The sequence below is a fragment of the Oryzias melastigma genome, linkage group LG1 (genome assembly GCF_002922805.2).
Source record: "Oryzias melastigma strain HK-1 linkage group LG1, ASM292280v2, whole genome shotgun sequence".
Lineage (NCBI taxonomy): Eukaryota > Metazoa > Chordata > Actinopteri > Beloniformes > Adrianichthyidae > Oryzias > Oryzias melastigma.
In genome coordinates, this window is record NC_050512.1 from 15,588,311 (window position 1) to 15,608,902 (window position 20,592).

A 20,592-nucleotide genomic window follows, 5' to 3' on the forward strand; every position below is an offset into this window, starting at 1 on the left:
ACATGGAGAACCAGCAGAAGCTGTGGCCGACGATCAAGAAAACACGCGAGGAGGGAAAGGTATGGAGCTAAATCGGGGCCAATATTAGTTGAAAGCCAAATAAATCAAATGGAAAAAAAAATATTGGTGTTTGGTAAAAATAAAAAATAAATAAATGTCCAAACCTTTTGGCTATTCGTAAATTAGCTGAAAATGTTTTGTTTTAAATGTTCTGTTTTTTAAGGTTTCAAAACTCAAAATTTCTATTTAAAAAATTATTTTTCATTTTCAAATCTTTTTTTCACTTTCATTTGGAAGTTTTTTTTAGCTCAAAAACTTTTGGCCCCCTTGTGGTGCGTTGGGGTGGGGCTAACACGAGAACTAATAAAAATCGATGAGGGTGGGAACTTCAGTCCCGATGCGTTCACTGACTATGAGAACTGTAATAATTACCGTCAGAAAATGGCTGTTTAGTCTGTGAAATGTGAACTTTTTCTTATTTTAGTCGAGACCATTTAAAAAGGTTCTCATTATTTTTTAATCTTGAAAGATATCATTCTAAAGTTAATACCCTGCACCATCCATCCATCCATCTTCTTGACCGCTTTGTCCCTTTCGGGGTCGCGGGGGTGCCGGAGCCTATCCCGGCTACTGAAGGGCGAAGGCGGGGTTACCCTGCACCAGATAAACACTAATGGGAAAATTATTAATGATCACAGTTTAGTTAACATGACTCAAATATAAATAATGTTCTAATGAACCACTAAATTTGAGTAACATGAATTAACTCTAAATGTGTCAACCTTGAGAGGGGCTTGAATCATTTTTTGAGTGCACACATGTAGGAGGAGATCCTCCAATTTTTACACAGAACAGACCCAGACAGAGAGGGAAATGCCAAACAAAACACCACTGTGCAGACAAATTAGAAAAACTTCAACAACAAAATTAGTTCTGTTTTACTTGTTTTTTTCTGTTCAGACAAAAGACACAGAAAGCAAGTTTTTAGAAAAACATGGTTCAGCTATGTATTTTCTTTCTAAATCAGTCCGTGTGGACACCTGTCCTGCCATCTGATGCTGGTATTGTGCCTCAGGGTGGGGCTAAAGACCACTCCGGTACCAGTGGTTCCTGACCTGGGCGTTATTTTGGCTCATGAACACAGGAGAAATGCCTGACCCCTTCTAAAACCATAGATTGTAGTTATGGAAGATGGCTAAACTATGTTTTTTAAATAAACTTTTCTTCAAACCTAATTTTCTTAAATTGATTATATTTTTGTTATATGATTAATTCATAGTGGTTTTACTTGTGTATTTTTAGATAAGTAGTTATAGTTAACTTTGTTGTAATAAATACATATGTTAGCAATAACTTAGAAAAAGGAAAATTATTCTGCTGATAATATATTATGAAATACATTTTCAAAATCTTTAAATAAAAGATTGTTCTTTTTTTGCATTGAATAGAAAATAAAATACAGAATTTGGTTCAAGTGGGGGTTAAGTCCTTCACAATGATACTCTTTCCTTCAGTGAGCAAGGAAAAAGGGATTTAAAGTGGGGTTGGTGCAGCACTTTTTCAGCCCCGTCCAATGGTCTTTCTTAAATTAGCAAATGGGGGTGGAAGTCTCCCCTCCCAGGGCTGAGGGAAGGAGGGGCCGATGCCTGTCACTGTCTACTGTTTCATTATTACCTGCAGAGCCCTGCAGCATTCCCCACACTCATGTCTCTGTGTGGCCACACTGAAGCACAGAGACACAGGACAGATTTTTGCCTGAGCCATCAGAGAAACTTCTTTTTTCTATGCCTTTTTGTCAACCAGCAGCAGAAAAATCCATCTGCTGCTGATTTTTGAAATATACTGCAAGGCAACTCAGTGGACATGGCTGGTTGTCTGCCAAGTTTCCAACTTTGTCAAAATTGGGTGCTTTTAAGATGCCTCCTTGTGACTTTATCTCTCAACTCCTGTTTTGTTCCAGTTTCCTCGCAATCCTTTGATCATGCTCAGCTCCATTACCGCAGGTCTAGACTTCTGGAGGACAATATAATAGTTGCAAACAATGGGATCAGGGTGCCCTTTGGAAGATCTGTGTTTCTGGACCCAGTGAATGATCTTGTGACAGAAGTTCAGCCTGGTGACCGCTGCCACATCACAGTTCTGGACAATGACCCATTTGGCCAGAAACCCGGGATTTTGACTCCAAAAAAGTTTCCCTGTTCCTTTGGAGCGAATGAAGTGAAATACACTCATTTTGGATCTCGGAGCCCTAGCACGGACCGTGTGAAGCTGCAGCTTCGGTATGACTCTCAGACGGACACGGTCATCATCCCTTTCATGCTGGAGGTCGAGGTGGTTTTCCAACAGCTTGAGATCCTCACCAGGAATATGCCCCTCAATGTTGAAAAGCTCAATGGTGAAAGCAATCCCATTGACAGAAAGGCTCTGGAGTTTTCATTTGAGGATGGTGTCACACAGTGTAAGATTACCACCCTGGTTGGTGCTGGAGATCTTCCCAGGTATGGCACACTTTTGAATAACCCAACTGATGGCCAAATGGTTGACTGTGATGAATTTGTAAAGCTGGGTATACGCTACAAACACACCGCTAAAACCAATTCACCAAACAGGGACTATATTCCAATGATGGTAGAGGTACAAGATAATGATGGAAAGACAATAATGCAAGAATATTTTCAAATGATGGTTAGAATAAGGGAGGGGACTGAAAACACTGCTCCCAAAGCCAGCTTTGTTGCCATGATGATGATGGAAGTTGATCAGTTTGTGATGACAGCTATTACAAGTGACATGTTGGCTGCTGAAGATGTTGAATCTGATCCAGATGATTTGATTTTCAACATTACTTCCTTTTTGAGCCCTCAGCATGGCTACATCATCAGCACAGATGATCAGAACCTTCCCATTACTTCTTTCTATCAGCGAGACATCAAAGACCTGAAAATAGCCTACAAACCACCTGCAGAGGACTCGGATGAAGAGAGGATTTTCCAGCTAGAGTTTGAAATTGTAGATACTGATGGTGCAGTGTCTGATCCGTTTGCTTTTATGATTGTGGTAAAGCCCATGAATACCTTGGCTCCAGTTGCTACTAAAAATACAGGACAGCTATTGTTTGAAGGACAGTCCAGAGCTCTGTCCAGCTCCCAGAATTTACAGATTAGTGATGAGGATAACCTGCAGGATGTACGAATCAGAGTTGTCGATGGCTTAAAGCATGGCGATCTGTCTGTCCTCGGTGCACGCAGAAAGTTCTTTACACCTGCTGATTTAGATGCCGGCATTGTTGTGTACCAGCATGATGGAAGCGACACCTACAGTGACAATATTATCTTCAGGATGACTGATGGAAGAAATGAAGTGGAATTTTTGTTCCCCATCACCATTGCTCCTACTGATGATGAGCCACCTATTATTAATGCCAACACTGGGCTGGTTCTGTTCAAGAATGAAATTATGCAAATTTCTCCTTTTATCTTGAGTGCCACAGATATTGACTCAGAGGATTCTACTATTAAGTTTGTTTTGGAAGCACCCTATTCTACTGTGGGACAGCTTGTGCTCAGGCAGGTAGAGCCACCTGAGGATCCTTCTCAGTGGAAATTCAGTGAAACGGATGAGATGTTTGAACAAGTGGTCACTGAGTGGTTTCAGCAGGACATCCTTGATGGAAAACTCTTCTATCGTCACATTGGGCCCCATAGCACCACCACAGTAACGGATCAGTTTGTATTCCGCGTCCAGGATGACAATGACCCTCCCAATCAATCCGTTGAACATGCATTCACCATAAAAATCCAACCAGTTGATGACCTCCCCCCAGAGCTTTTGCCAGGCACAACTCTCCATATGACAGTTCAAGAATATGAACTAACATTCTTTAGAAGGAATTTCTTGTGTTATACTGATCTAGACTCAGATGACAGGGATTTGAAATACACTATCACAAAACAACCAACTGACACAGATGAGAACAATCCAGTTCCCTTAGGTGCAATTGTGTTAACTGAGAGCCCTAACACGATAATTTCAGAGTTCACACAAGCCCAGGTCAATCATCACAAAATAGCTTATAAGCCTCCAGACCAGGAGCTTGGCATCACTCCAAAAGTAGTTCAGTTCACGTTTGTTGTGGAAGACACCGCTGGTAATACAGCAGATGGACTATTTACAATTTTTCTACAGCCAGTAGATAACAAGCCTCCTCTTATCACCAACACAGGATTCACTGTAATGGAAAGAAGTACGTATATTATTACCACGAAGGAGCTGCATGCCACTGACACCGATACAGATGATGAAAATATCATCTTCACTGTGACCCAGATTCCTCAATATGGGCAGCTACAGCATTTAGGAATTGACATGTCAAACGGTGAAGCTTTTGTGCTGGACGACATTGCTAACAGCCGCCTAACCTATATCCATAGTGGGGAAGAATCCCTCAGTGACTTCATCAAACTCTCTGTAAGTGATGGTTTTCATGAGGTACCCATTTCAGTGAGAATTACCATTGAGCCAGTTGATGATGAATCTCCTACAATTATGCTCCCAGGTGGCGTACTTGGTACTTCCATTGACGTGTTGGAGAATGGAGCAACACAAATTACAAGTAATGTAATTCAGGGTCGAGATGAAGACACTGACGACCTCATGCTTACTTTTATTGTTGAAGAACCTCCCAGACTGGGTGAAATCTTAGTTAATGGTGCTCCTGCTGAGAGATTTACTCAAGAAGAAATCATTAATGGAATGGTGGCATATGTCCATACATCTGGGGAAATTGGGCCTGTCAAACAACATGATTCTTTTAACTTGACTCTTTCCGATATGTCTGAACAGTGGGTTGTTGGTGGCAACAAAATCCAAGGAGTCACCGTTCATGTTACTATACTTCCTGTTGACAGCATTCCACCTGTTGTCAGAGTTGGAGAACAGCTTCTTGTTGTAGAAGGGGAGAAAAATGTAATTACTCTTGACCATATTGAAGCTGAAGATGTTGACACTAACAATGATGACATCATCTGCACTATAATTGTCCAGCCAACATCGGGTTATGTGGAGAACATCTCCCCAGCTGTGGGTTCTGAGAAATCCAGAGCTGGGACAGCCATCACTGCCTTTACCATTAAAGATGTCTCCCTCAGTCACATCTACTATGTACAAAGCATCCATAAAGGGGTTGAACCCATTGAGGATCGATTCACTTTCCGCTGCTCAGATGGAATTAACTTCTCTGAGCGACACATTCTCCCTATAGTCATAATTCCAGCAAATGAGGAGAAGCCTGAAATTTTCATCCGTGAATTTGTAGTAATGGAGGGCATGAATCTCATTATTGACACGCCAATTTTGAATGCAGTTGATGCTGACATCCCTGGAGATGAATTACTCTTTGAGATCATCAAAAAACCAAACCATGGTATGATAGTTCAGCAGCTTGGCACTAGCACCATCCCCGTGGAAAAGTTCAACCTGGAGCAGATCAAAGAGGCATCAGATATTGTTTATGAACACGATGATTCAGAAACCACAAAAGACAGTTTTGAGGTCCGGCTCTCTGATGGAAAACACACAGTGGAGAAAACTGTTCTCATTATGGTGATTCCTGTCGATGACGAGACTCCAAGAATGACTATAAATGATGGTCTGGATGTAGAGATCGGTGAAACAAAAGTCATAAACAATGGAGTTTTGAAGGCAACAGATCTGGACTCTGAAGACAAAGAACTCACTTATGTTCTCCGATTTGGCCCTGGCCAAGGTTATCTTCAGCGAGTGAGCAAATTTGGTGATGTTACAGGAAATATCACAGTGGGAATGAATTTTACGCAGGATGAAATTGACAGACAAGTTATCCAGTATGTGCACACAGGTCAGGAAGGCATTCGTGACCTGATGAAATTTGATGTCACTGATGGCATTAATCCACTTATTGACCGTTACTTTTACATCAACATTGGAAGCATTGACATGGTTTTTCCTGATGTCATCAACAAAGGTGTGACACTTAAAGAAGGGGGGAAAGTAACTCTCACCACTGACCTTCTCAGTACCTCTGACATCAACAGTCCTGATGAGTACCTCAGCTTCAGCATCACAAGAGCACCTAGTAGAGGTCACTTGGAGTGCACTGACTACCCAGGTGTTCCCATTTCCACCTTCACTCAGCTGCAACTGGCTGGCAACAAGATCTACTACATCCACACCTCAGACGACGAGGTGAAAATGGACAGTTTTGAGTTTGAGGTCACAGATGGATACAATCCCGTCTTCCGGACTTTCAGAGTGTCTATCACTGATGTAGACAATAAAAAACCCATATTAACAGTACACAAACTGATTGTAGAAGAAGGAGAAAGCAAGCTCATCACACCTTTTGAGCTGACTGCAGAGGACAGGGACACTCCAGACAAAATGTTGCGCTTCATAGTCACACAGGTGCCAGTTCATGGCCAGCTGCTATTCAACAACACCCAACAAATCACGACTTTCACCAAGCAAGACTTGAACAAAAACCTTATCAGCTATAAGCATGATGGCACTGAGACCAATGAAGACAGCTTCTCTTTCACCGTCACAGACGGGACGCATACGGACTTTTATGTCTTTCCTCACACTGTTTATGAGACACGTAAGCCCCAAATGATGACCATTCACATCAATACAGTGGACAATGGTGTACCCCAGATTGTCGTCAACAAGGCAGCTGCCTCCCTGAAAGTTCTCCAAACAGGACACCTTGGCTTTCTGATCACTAGTAAGGTCCTTCGATCAGAAGACCGAGACAGTCCTAATCGGGTCCTTAAGTACACTGTGTCTGAGGCTCCACTGCATGGCTTCATCATCAACACTGCGCTGGGCAATAACAGCATCAAGAGTTTCACACAAGGTAAGATGATAAAAATAATTCATATTTCTAATATAAGTCTTAAAGAAATAAAAAACCAAGGCAGCCATAGGACTTAATGTAATACAATAGGATTTATATGATTTTCAGAGAAAATCAGATGGTGCTTAAAAGAAAAGGTAAAATATAATTTATCATTTTATGACTTCAGAGCATCATTCAAAATAATTGTTAAAATAAATTTTGAACTGTTTTCCTTTGGGCACCATCCCAGTAGAAAAATGTAATCTGGAACCCTTATTTGCCTCTGATTGAAGTATTTATCTTCTTCAGAGCAGAAACAAACCAGCTTGACTGGTTGAACACCAAAGTAGGGAAGAAGTTGTCATTATGTTGTTGGAGTGCCATGAAAACATACAATTGTAATTAAATTGGCATTTTTAAGTCACAAGCTGAGTTACCTTAATTTAAAATAAAAATACATTAGTTCAAAAATAGTAAAGTTTCTTAGAAAACTTAGAAAGCTTAAACCTTTTTTTTAGAAGGTTGGAGGAAATAATTCAGCCTCATTCAATTGGCATTGAATAATGGTTTGGGGACTGATGATCCCTTCATTTCAATTTATTTTGTTGTTTTTAGCCGTCAATTGCATGGTGAATTGTTATTGTCTTCTTTGTGTGTGTGTGTTTTTACTATACTCAGAAAAGTTTAAATGATGAAAGTGGACTTAGTAAACTAGCCCTTTCATTTCAAAAAATCCATCAAACAGGCTGCTAGGCTGGGTTTTTTGCAATAATTTTGGAGCCTTTCAAATGTAATATTTGTAAGACGGTGATAATTAACAACATTTGTTTATAGCTTTCTTCTGATTAAAAATACATGCAATTGTTTAAATGTATTAATTGCTTTTATTTGCTACACCAACAGCTGACATTAATGAAATGAAGATCTGCTATGTGCTGCTGGATGGGAGCAATGCCACTAGCGACATCTTCTTTTTCACAGTTGAAGACAACGGTAGGGACTCTTCTTTATTTAACGAAAGCACCAACACTGAGAAATTACCACTTCTTTTTTTCTTTTTTTTATTAACTGCTTGGATCTAAAACTTCTTTTTTTATTATTTAGATGTGTTTGTGTCGTTTTGACTTGTAGTAACCCTCATCTGTCCCTGATAGAAGTGCATTCTCCGCCCACATCAAATAAAACAATGGCATATTTTAGAGGACAAGGAGTCATAGGAACCACAGGAAGACACTAAAAGTGGGTTTAAAAAAGGACAGAAGAATGTTTTAAAGGTTGTTCTTGACAATATTCTTTAAGACTTTGAGGTTGTGTGCTGTACACTATGTCCTGAAATCACAATATGTAGGTTAACCCATTCACAGCTAATTAAAGGAGGCTGGTGCAATCAATCAGGCTTAAAACACACTTTGTTTTTATATTACTGCACCTAAAATATATTTATTTTTTATATGTGCCCAGTTAGAAATTAACTTGAAAACTGTTTATGAAAAGGGTTTATTCGGGAAAAAGTGAAATAATCAGATAAAAAATCCAGATGAATTGGTTGATGACCCTTTGTGTGAAATACTGGAGTGATTCCTGGAACAGATGTTTGTTATCCTAGACATGCAGGAACATGCCTCAGCAGGCCATGGTAATGGTCAAACAATATGCTAATAAATCAAAACATCTGGTATGTTTGTGTTGGAAGGCAAACTCCGGTTAGTGCAGACTTGCACTCAAGATATAGTCTAAGTGTTTATTCTCAAGTTAGCACTCAGTTTTTATAACTTTGCTTTAGCTTTGTTGGAGACATACAATAAAATAGACATTGATGGATATATTTTTTTAGCATTCATTCAACAATTTGGTTTAAAACACCTAATGTACTCAATTTAAATGTGACCCTAGATCACCCCTTAGATACAATGATATGGGAAGTGGCTTTAAGGTCTTTGCAGCCTTTTAGAGATACCTGTCCAGACATGCAAGGCAGTAGAGCATCTTCAAAGAAGGGGTCAGGCACACACTCACATTTGTAGCATAAAACACCCACAAAGCACAACTAAACCCATGACAAGACTAATTAGCATATAAAACTTGTTGAGAGTACTAACACTTAAATGATCAATATATTAAAGATGGTGCTCGATAAGCATTGCGACAGTTGAGGCCATGGGGGTGTCATGTGTTAAAGGTCGGAAGTGGGCAATCAGTTTGAAACTGAGCGGGACTCAGTGCAGACATGCTGACTGATGGCTGACTTCTACAGACGGTCAGTGTGGCTGGTTGCCAGAAGACAAAATAAACTCTGTCCTACATTACAAGAGGCAGAAATACACTCCTTTTTTGTTCTCACACTAAATATTTGTAACTCATTGTTTTTCTCTTTTCTTCATATGGTTTTGCTTTAGTTTATAGTTTGCTTTGCCATTGATCACTCAAAACTAGTTAAATAGCACAATATAGACGCTATTGTTTTAAGGGCAAAAAATACAATCTCTGGTGATGTCATCATGTTGGGGCAATTCCTTTCCAAAAGCCTTCCAATGAGACCTGAGCGATTGCAAATACCTATGAAGAATAAATTAGGTATAAGTCTTCTTTCTCACATTTGTTTAATTTTTAAGTGTTAAACATGATGTTTTATTTAATTTTTTTAATTGATAACTTATAAATACTTATTAACAAGGTAATTCTGAGCTTCACCTAAATTTCATTCAGGAATTAGGAATTTCTTCTGCCTTTCTAGAAGCAAAGAGCAACCTACATTTTTTCTTAGTTGTAAACCAACTCACAAATTCACAAATTTACTTCCATATAATTATTAAAGTATTATTTTTATGACAATTTTTTTAATATTCATATTTTTTTTTATTTATGTTCCACTTTAGGTTTTTTGCAAATTACCAGAATGTAAAAGGAAAGCTGCTTAACGTCCGTTTGTAAAGTCTGTTCTGCTCCTAATGATGAATGTAAAGTTCTGAAAACTAAATTAAATAGTTGCAGTAATCAATAGGGAAAACTTTACTTTCAGTTTTCAACTGTAGTTAGAATCTTTTCCCAAATGTTGTAGTTATTTTATTTATTCTTTTTTTATTATTATTCAAAGTCACTAAGCCACTCAGTCCTTGACTAATGATGGCACTGACCACAGAAATGTGGCCTGTTCTCTCTGTCTACTGGGAATTTCTATGAGACAAGCAATTAACTGCATGGAAGTGACCAGGTTAAAAACTCCCTGCAGTCAGTCAAACAGTAGGATGCAGAAGTAATAAATACTTGTTTTTACAAGTGGTTGCACACTTTACAAATATTACTCTGAACCCAACATACCTTCAACAGGACACAAGGATTTTATGCCAATCTTAGATTTTATTGCTCAATGACTCAAAGCCTTGAAATGAACATTGAAGGAGAAAAGGGGAAACACTTCGATTCATAGTCATATTTTTCTTTTTCAGTGTAGACTATGCACTCTGCAGAGAAAGATGGGTGAAGTGTTATGTGATCATTCTCAGTCAGGGAGAGGAATGCACTTCCTCGGAGACTCCAGACTCCAGTGGCACAGACTGAGTCGGGACTCGAAGACAAGTGGTATCCCTGGCAGACAGGTGGATTTGTGAGAGAAAGGCGCAAGACGGATTCATTTTCAAAGCCTGGGGTCAAACACTCCCAGCTCTGCAGAAATTTAACCCAATCTCAGATAGTCTGATTTTTTGCAGGCTTCCACATTAAAGGTGTGGTCCATCTCACCTACCGCAGGTATACTTAGATCCCTAAGATAGAGAAGAGCAACCTTCCTAAAATTCAGGAATAAATTAAATTTGTGGACAATAACATTTTTTTCTCAGTTACCACAATGCGGCATCTCATCATGGCTGACACTTCTTTACCTCCCTACTTCCTAACTGTGTTTGGGGATCTTGCATGTCACCCGTGTCAACAGTAACAGGAGATTTATTACCTTGTGGTGCCACAGTTGAGGCCCCCTGTGACTTGGAGGAGCTGTCCTCCTCCACCTCACCCCACTCTGTTCTCTTCTCATGTCATCCTCTCCCCTTAGAACCCTTAAGGGACATTATCACTATTTCTCGACAAGTTCTCCTTTTCCACTCTCTTGGGGATTCCCTTTTCTTTGTCGGTAATTTGTGGTATCACCTCATTCTCTGCAGGTCTCTTTTTTTTCCTTTTGTCATGTTCTCTGCCTTGATTTATGGTGCTCGAATGGCTTCAAGAGTCTGAGCTTTGATGTCTGGGTGGAGCAGTTATTCTTATCCACTCTCCTGTGACAACGCTGGAGCACCAAAGTTGTCACTGAGTTACTGTTTCTCCCCTTTTGAAGCACACTGGAAAAAGTGCTGATTTCAGTTCGATGTAGTGAAACTAAAGACAATTTTAAATGACCCAGAACATTTGCAGTTTTGCTTGAATTTGTAACTAATCTGGTGTCAGAACATGAAAGAACATTGGTTCACAGGAAAAACCGTTATATACCAAATATACACAAAGCCTTGAAATCCTCATAAATAGTGAGTTTAGCTTACATTTTGCTACTTAAGTCTTCATTTCTCCAAAGTTTATTGTTTTTCTCTGTCGTAGCTAGGGATGCCGCAATCCTCAGTACAAAACCCAATTGTTTCTTACACCATTGAATCAAACCGTAGGTCAAGTGAATTGCTGCATCTCTACTGCATACCAGTATGTTTAGAATGAAAGTATCAAAAATGTGTTATGCTAAATTCAAGGAGAAATTATTTTTTATTGTTTTCTTACATTACTTAAAGCTTAGTACGAGACAAGTGAAAACCTTTTTATGTTTTTTTAATGATTTTTCTGGGGGTTTTTTTGTTTTTGTTTTTTTAATTGTAATACATAAATCATACTGAACTGAAACAAAACTGTGACCCTAAATATTGAGGTTTGAACCGAATCATCAGGAAAGTGAATCGTTGCATCCTCAGTAATGACCAGCAACTACAATTGTGCAGCTACCTGTTTGAAATATCCAAATGTACTTTTTTGTTTTTCTGTATCCCATATGTATGGATTCATCAGAATGGAATGGAGCAGTGAGACCTTGACCTGCCCATTTCATTTGCTGTGTCAGAGAAGATAGTTTTTTCAAATGGCAGTTTTTCATCTGTTCTTGATTTATCCCGGTTTGAACAAAAAACATACTCAGAATTGTATGTTTAGTCCCGAATTCCTATGTTCCTATTTTCCTAGATTATTTAAAACATGACATTTCTCTATAGTGTTTTCACGGCTATTATATTTCCCCCAATGTCACTTTGACGCCAAGTGTGGCAATCGGGGGTCACAGAGAAAGTGGCTTTCAGGCCGTGACAAATTACTTGCAGAGTCTCTGCAGACTTTTTGCCTCCTGCTGTAAATTCCTTGGAGAGCATAGAGGAAGTCAGTGAATCCTCTCAGGTTTAGAATTGTTTCTGTTTGAATCACCATTAAAGTATTTCCAGTCGAATGCACAACACTTGAGACTAAAATACAGTTTACTGGAACTTCCCCGTTTTTATACGTACGGAATGATTGATGAAGAAATGCAGTAATCGGGTGGATGTCACTTGATGAAGATATTCTTAGTAGGTTGCTCTTCCTTGCATCATACTTGTGACGCCAAAGCCTCATATTGACCTTCCGCTCCAATGATATCTCCAGCCTGACCCACAGTCCCTCTGCATCTATGTATAGATGCAGCCAGCAGTGCTGTGTAAATATGAGCTCATGAGGAAAGTGCTGCTGGAGGGAAAAATCTGCAGCTTTAATGTTTACTGGTGCTTAAAATCTCATTTGGTGAATTCCAGGTCTTTATTTAATACAAACATTTTGAACCCATCACGCATCTCTCACACATTGTTCTTGCTCATCTGAGTGATGAGCTAATTTATGAAATAGACGCTAACAGTGACCTGTGGAAATGTTTGCAGCCTATAAAGCTTGTCATCCCACAAGAAATGATGATGACTGTCAGTTTGAGGGCAAATGGGAATATGATCTGATCCTTGCAGCTACTGTGAGCATTGGATTTTAGCGCTAGAGTCCAATATAGAACGAGTGTCATAAAAATTGTAGTAAATCAGACCATCAATCACATCTAAAATCATCATGTCACAGATCCAGCTCTGACAAATTCTCCTTTACATCAATTCCTCCCCTGAAAGCATGCTTTCCGTGTTATTGTGTTAAACCCTGACTAATTCTCGACTCTTTGAGACTCGTGCCAGATCTAAACTCACAGTCTGACAGCAAGAACAAAAGCACTCAGAAAAATGGAGATTCCCCACTTGTGCTGGTGTGAACAATGTAAAGGCAGGCAGGGAGGTACGCCGTGGTGGTATACCAGGCCCACCCAGACTCTGGCCTGCTGTCCCTCAGTTGTTTGTCTCTTACTCGAGGGAGGGAGGGCATCGCGGAGGGGAAGGAGGTTTGTGTACAGCTGTTGTTCGGCTCCATGCATTGTGTGGCAGGAGAGAAGGCTATGCGAGATAAAAGAGGGAAGAGGGAACATTGTTCAGTCAAATTTGTCAACCAAAAAGAAAATGTAGTAGTTTTGTTTGTCTTTTACGAAGACTATTTTCTTATGTTGTATATGTGTGAACGAATGGATGGTTGAATATGTTACATTCAAGAAAATAATACACTTTATAAAATATTAATTCCTTAATCCACATTAAATTTTTCTTTACTTCCTTTCTACATATTTCTCTACCCTGAGACTATATATGTTATACATACATACATATATATATATATATATACTGTATATACATACATACAGTGTTCAGCATAAATTAGTACACCCTCTTTAAAAAGTACCAATTTAATCAGTAGCTTAATGAGCAAAAGAACAATTTCCAAACTATCCACATCCACATCCACAAGGATGAGTTTTATTGTACACTTGTTGAACTCCAAAACATTAAATTTTCATGTATCTCATAGAAAAGGTTGGTTCTGTTAGGACACTAATGGTTCACTAGAAAATGTAGAGGGGTGCAGCTATGCTGAGCACTGTATACTGTATATATTCATACAGTGTTCCCCTGCCAATTGGCGCTTCTTTAATCGCGGTTTTATGTATTTGCTGATTTTTTTTTTTTCAGTCATATGACTCTTCCGGTTCGTTGCAATAACTCAAGTCACTTATAAGAAATGTCTGCGTCCCAAGGAGGTGCAGCGGGGCCTCCGCACACCGCAGCCCCTTCTGGAGGCGAGGAGGAGCGTCCGTTGGCAACCCCCCTCCTCTCTACATACCCATTGCATTAAAAAAAATGGCATCAGCTGACTCAGAAGCAGCCGAGAAAATCCTGTTATTCTAAAGAAGATAATTGTGAAAAAATAAATATCATCCAAAGCAGTTGTTTATTATTTGATGAAGGAAGAAGCACGCGGTCCTAGTATTAAGGCACAGAGACAGTGACTCGCCTCATCTGTGAAAAAAAGTATGAAAAGTATAAAGAATATATATATAATTTGAGCAATAATCTAATGTTTTTAATAAATGTTTTACAAAGCACGGTAATAAGTGTTTTTGATGAGTATGGATCGCCTGACAATCTTCGGGGGGGTCTCCGTATTTGTGGATTATACGTTTTCGCAGATGTCAATATATATATATATATATATATTTATATAAGTGGGTGTGTGTGGGGGTGTGTGTGTGTATTCAACACAAATTTCACAAAATGTCCCACAAATTCCCATGGATGAAGCACCATGACACCCATCAAGACCACATCTATGAATGAGCTCCTTGTACCATCCTAAAACTTAATCTACCCTCTAAATATAACATTCTGCTGTTTAAATATAACACTATCAACTGTCTCCCCAAAAGAGGCAGCAAAAAACATCCTCTAATGGCTATTCTGGATACAATAGTTGGTCATGTTGTACAGCACAGCAAATCTGTCAAATAACCTGTGGTAAAGAGTTATTTACAGTGAAATCCTTTGTGAATGTCAGATATCACAACACCTGGTGGTGTGAAAGGCACGCCAATGAAAACACTGATGCAGTTGGCAAATACATTTGTCATAAGAAACATCAAAATTATAGAATAGTGTGTATTGGAAAATACGTCATTGCACATACAGTTTTCTGTTTATTTGTTATTCTAAGGTTGGGGTTTTCGCCAGGAAACTCTTAATGAGAAGGGCATACAGCCACCTTCAAGGGTGTCCCTATTGCAATGACTCATCTGCTCCTTGAACATATCCTTAAATAGACAGAGCACTCAGAGTGTAAATGTGGTTATCCTGAAGCTGCAAGTGAATTTTAGAAATAATTGGGTTAAATGCCAAAGTTTAAACATGTCCTGTAACGCTTTATGGCTCCTTTCTAATGTTATTAAATACAAGATTAAGCATTAATTAACTATTAACTAAAGTGTTTGCCACTTTTATGAATTATTTTGCATTACTTAGTTCATTATTAAATGCATTAGTTAGCATTTACCTAATGTTTATCATTCAACCTTAGTTAATGCATCACAAACCATTAATAAAGGTTTCCCAGTGCAATTATTCATGCAAGTTGGATTTGCAATAATCTCATAGTTGTTTGATGTTCAAGAATGCTTTTGAAGCTTAATACAAACTGTAGTTTTTTATCTCAAAACGCGCACAAATAAATGCTCAGAAACATACAATGAAAATCGAGAGACAGCCCGCTTTTTTCAAACCTCTGTGATTCAGATTTAAATAATCCACTATGTCACATCACACATCACCGGTCACCAGGTTCACCTCACTGAAGGATAACACAAGGGATGTGTTTGCAGATTTTGGTAAAACTTCAGATTATGATCAAGAACCTGCTAACTTAAGTATCCTAAAGTAGAGTGTATCAAGCCAATGATCTAAACTGAGCTGACACTTGAAAGGATTACGTGAGTCATGAGATAGTGCAGATTAGAGTTAGAGGGATCTTTTATTGAGTTTTTATTTTCTTTGTTAAAATATTTTTTTTAAAATACAATCAAAATATTTTATTGAATAAACTGTAAAGCCTGCAAGTTAAGTAAAATAAGAGCCAGAATTTGTGGAATTATCAGACTAATAAAGCAAGATTTTATCTTTAGAATGAGAGGAAAGTGTTTTTTTTTGTTTGTTTTTTTGCACTTTGAAGTCAGCTTTACACGTTCAGTCAATTTTTTTTTCAATCGAGCTTTCACTTTCCTTTGCTCGAGTGGTGAAGCAAAATCTTCTTTTCAAAAATTAAAAATAAGTCATTAAATTTATGTAGAATCAAAAGCTCTACTGACTGTTTCATTTAAAGGGGACCTTAATAAAAAGTCGTGAAATTGGTTTTCCAAACTCTAAATGCTTTCTTGTCTTCTGTGAGCCCACCTCAGATTGCAGATTACAGGCTTCACTGATTCCTAACCCAAGGAAATTAGATTACAAAGAAAAAACCTTTGATATTTTTTCCCTTTTCTGTAGCTGGAAATAAACTGAAACCTCAGCCTTTCCGGCTCAACTGGGCCTGGGTCTCCCTGGAGCGGGAATTCTACTTAGTAGATGAAGATGCCAAAGTGTTGGAGGTGACACTGAAACGCAGAGGTTATTTGGGAGAAACGTCCTTTGTCAGTAAGTAGTTTTAATGATGGTTTGATATTTTATTGACAAGTAATATTAGTTTTTGTACGTCATTGCAGAAGTTGTTTGTTGTTGTTACCCAAACCAGCTAATATACAACAATTTTCTCAATTTTTTTCTTGCCAAATGATAAAATAAACAATGAAATTACACATTACCTTTGATAGAGGATGGTTGCCCCCAACTTTGCCTGCATTAAAACCTGCAAACATTAGCTATGGATCTCCAGGTTAAAACAAATAAATCACATAATTCAATCTTCATTTAAGTTCCAATAATAATTTATTAAATCCATTAATTGATTTTCCCTTTAGGGCATTTTTTTTATTTAAAAAAATACCTTTCGTTTCGTTTTTAATGAAACAATTCACCATTTTGTAGTTAAGAAGAAACTGCTCTTATAGATAAACTACATTAGTATTAAAATGAAAAATATATATATAAATAACTGAACTTGTGATTCAAAATTGAATATTTTCAGGAATGAATTTAACAGTAATTCCTAAGCATTGTTGCTTACCAAATATGTTCGTCCTCTCTGGCAGGTATTGCGACTAAAGATGGCACCGCGGAGAAGGACAAGGACTTCAGGGGAAAAGCCCAGAAGCAGGTCCAGTTCAACCCAGGCCAGACCACAGCTACCTGGAGGGTGAAGATCTTTACAGACCAAGAGTTTGAGACCTCAGAGACGTTTGAGATAGAGCTGTCAGACCCAGTCATGGCTGTGCTGGAGTATCCTGACACTGCAGTCGTGGAGATTGTGGACCCTGGAGATGGTAGACGTTTGACATTTTCAAATATGTTAAGGAGCTTGTATTACTTTATTAACAAAATTTCTAAATCAGTTTTACTTTCTTTTTTTAATTCAAAACAGAATCGACTGTCTTCATACCTCAGTCTGAATTTAGGGTAGAGGAGGACATTGGTGAATTGTTAATCCCAGTGAGGCGTTCAGGAGATGCTAACCAGGAGCTAATGGTCATTTGCTACACTCAGCAAGGTGAGATTAATTTGTAGAATTATATAAATTTATTTTATTGTATCAAAACTTATTCTGTCTCATCTTTAACTTGTCATTTCTGTGCTCACTAAATGGCATATCATTATATCTGCTTCCACAATTCTCCAGGCACAGCGACCGGCACCATACCCAGCACTGTCCTGTCGTACTCCGACTACATCACCCGACCTGAGGATCACACCTCCGTGCTGCGCTTCGACAAGGATGAGCGTGAAAAAGTCTGCCGCATCCTTATCATTGATGACTCCCTCTACGAGGATGAGGAGAGCTTCAACGTCAGCCTTAGTATGCCCATGGGGGGGCAGTTGGGCGCCAAGTTCCCCTCAGCCAAAGTCACCATTTTGGCAGACAGTGATGATGGTGAGTGGCACTTTTCTTCATTCACCAGGGGCGAATAAGTACAGCAGAAATTAGGATGGGAGACAAGGGAACACATGAACATCCTGGAATTTCCAGAGCACCAGAAGTTTCCAAGAAATTGTTTCATTTAAGTAACTTTTGGGGAAATTGTTTGAGATTTTGGGTATTGAAAGTTGGGTTAAAGGAGCTTTGAATGCCTTAGTTACAGAAAGCAACAGGTGTAGACAGTTGTATGGTTCTCCATGGTTACTACAGTGGAAAAAATGTCTTTCTCTTGACAAGTTGAAAAATATAGAATACTGAAATTTGAAACTGAAATCTGAAAACTGAATTTTTCTTTTGTTGTAAGTAAAAAAAATCTGCCAATTGAAAAAATAGATTGAAGATTGCTTAAATTAAGTTTTAATGTCCTGACCTTTTAGGATAAAATATAATCTTGAAAGTAGCCATAAATGTAGGTAAACTGCTCTGATGATTAGAAATATGTCTTAAATTAAGCAAGTTTAGGGAAAAAAGTGTTATATGCCTACTTTTCCCCAAAATATCTTATTTTAAGCAATGAAGAAGTCCAACTTTTTGTAGAACAATTGAAATAAGATTATAATTGCACATTTTATTTCGATTACAGGTAAATTAAGAACAAAAAATATGTTTTAATTAAAAATATTGCTTAAAACAAGATGTTCTCAAGGTCAAAATAACTCAATGAAATATTTCATATTTACTTTCTCAAAACAAACTATTACAATTTACTGAAAAATCACTAGGAAGTTTGTTTTTTGTCATGTCACGTGAAAAAGATGATTATCCTCACTCTTGTGATAGCTTTCCACATATTGATGTGTGATTCCTTCCATGACAAATGTGGACAAATGTGGACAGGATTTTATGTCTGCCATGAAACTAAAAAATCAATGATAAAAAAAAGTTCAGCGGACTGTCTTGTGGGGTCCAGATGACCCCACTTTTAATGTAAGCGAGCCAAGGAGAGCGGAAGGGGTATTAAATCAGCTTTAAAATACACTATAAACAATAACTTATCAACCAAGTTTTTATCATCTCTTTGTTATCTTGTTTGGGTTTCTTATCCAGGGAAGTGTTGGTTTTATTATTTTTTTCTGTGGGTCTCTGGGCCTCTAAAAAATAAGTATGCCTTAAGATTTCAATTAAAATAGAAAAAAAAATCCCCAAGAGAGTCATATAAATAAAAATAAAAAAGGTTATTGTATTATTTGAATTTTACGGAGGCTTTAAACCTCTCTGAGATTAATTTGCTTGATCTATTTTTCAAATTTTAAGTTATTAACTCTAGTAACTTCTTTTGTGTTAACGGTCAGTTTCAACCCAACATATTTTCTTAGACACATGCAAAAATAAATATTTTGTCCGCAATAGAACTTTAATCAAAACACATTGGAAAACAAACAACAAATTAAACCAACAGAAATCACTTATATCTTCCAAAAATATTAGACAGCTAAAGTTTTTGTGTGTCTGAAAATACACAAGTCTGTTTGTTTTACAAATGAGCAAAGCTCACATGACCGAGAGAGGAGTTGGCTGTCATAGTGGTGGCTGAAATCCATAATTAATTATACTTTTAGCTCTAATTATTGCTTTACAAAGTGATTTATTACAACCGGGTCAAAACCAACCCTAACGGCAGAAATGATATAATTTCAACTGAAGCACTTTAGAATAAAAAGAAAAAAATTTAACTAAATGATTTTTTTTAAATCAATGTTCCTGACAAATTAAAAAAGCATTGTTAAAAAAAATGAATTTTAAATATTTCTTTTCTGCAATTAAAAACTGAGAGTGTTTGATACCGACCCAAACACAAGATTAAGGTTAAGATAGGAAGTAGACGAAAATACTTGTTGATATTTTGTGTTTTGCAGTGTATCTTCTTTCATAAGTTTGACCTCCACACTGCAAAAAATTAATTTTAAGAAAGTAAACAAGAAAATCTCTCCTAGTTTTTGTTTTGCAAGAAAAATAGTCTGATCAAGACAGTTTTTTGACAGCAAAATTATCTTTCTTTGAGAAAAACTGTCTTAGTGACAGGAGTAACACACGAACTCTCATTGACACCATTTTTCTTACCCCATTGAGATATTTCTTTTACTGCCAATTGGGTTGGAGTGCTCGACTTGCTTCTAAGCAGCCTGTTTTTGCAGTGGATTCATACTTTGAAATTGCACAGACTTTTTCTAGATTCTGAAGTATTTTGGGCATCAGTCTCAATGTGTTCGCACTCTCTTCACAATCTGTCTGCCTGCGTTAGATAAAACACATCAAAGCACAGGTGTTGCACTGGAAAACCAAAAGATGTTGGGGGACGGTGAGACATGAACCATAAAAAGACGCTTAAATCTTACTGCGACCCCCTCCCCACACACACACCATCCTCATTGGCATTCAGGGAAGCTGAGGGAGATGCAGAGGCCATCCTTTTGTCTGCAGGGACTAAAAAGCAGGTGGCTGAGAAAGGGGGGACCATTGTCTCCATGACTGACATGTTTTTCCGTCGTCCCCAGTGCTTGATGGTTTTCATGAAAAGGAAATACGACTCCTGTGACTGGAATATCCAGCTTTGTTTCACTCTCCTCACATTTTCTTTGACACTGTGGCAGCTTTCACTACATATAATTTGCTGCATTAGCTTGGAGGGCATTTGAACTTTAAAGATAAATAACCAACTTCCACATATAGACATGAGAAAAAACAACATC

At 38.1% G+C, this 20,592-nt stretch overlaps 1 protein-coding gene across 1 annotated transcript in view; it reads left to right on the forward strand.

Moving 5' to 3' along the window:
• Positions 1–1,554: 1,554 nt before the first annotated feature.
• The window catches only part of frem3 (Fras1 related extracellular matrix 3), a 28,945-nt gene continuing 9,907 nt past the window's right edge, over positions 1,555–20,592 (forward strand). The window contains exons 1-6 of the mRNA XM_024259686.2: positions 1,555–6,892; positions 7,778–7,867; positions 16,321–16,467; positions 17,022–17,252; positions 17,351–17,476; positions 17,606–17,857. Coding sequence (XP_024115454.1) covers positions 1,864–6,892; positions 7,778–7,867; positions 16,321–16,467; positions 17,022–17,252; positions 17,351–17,476; positions 17,606–17,857 — 5,875 coding nt within the window. The 5' untranslated portion in view covers positions 1,555–1,863. The remainder of the gene's footprint in view (positions 6,893–7,777; positions 7,868–16,320; positions 16,468–17,021; positions 17,253–17,350; positions 17,477–17,605; positions 17,858–20,592) is intronic.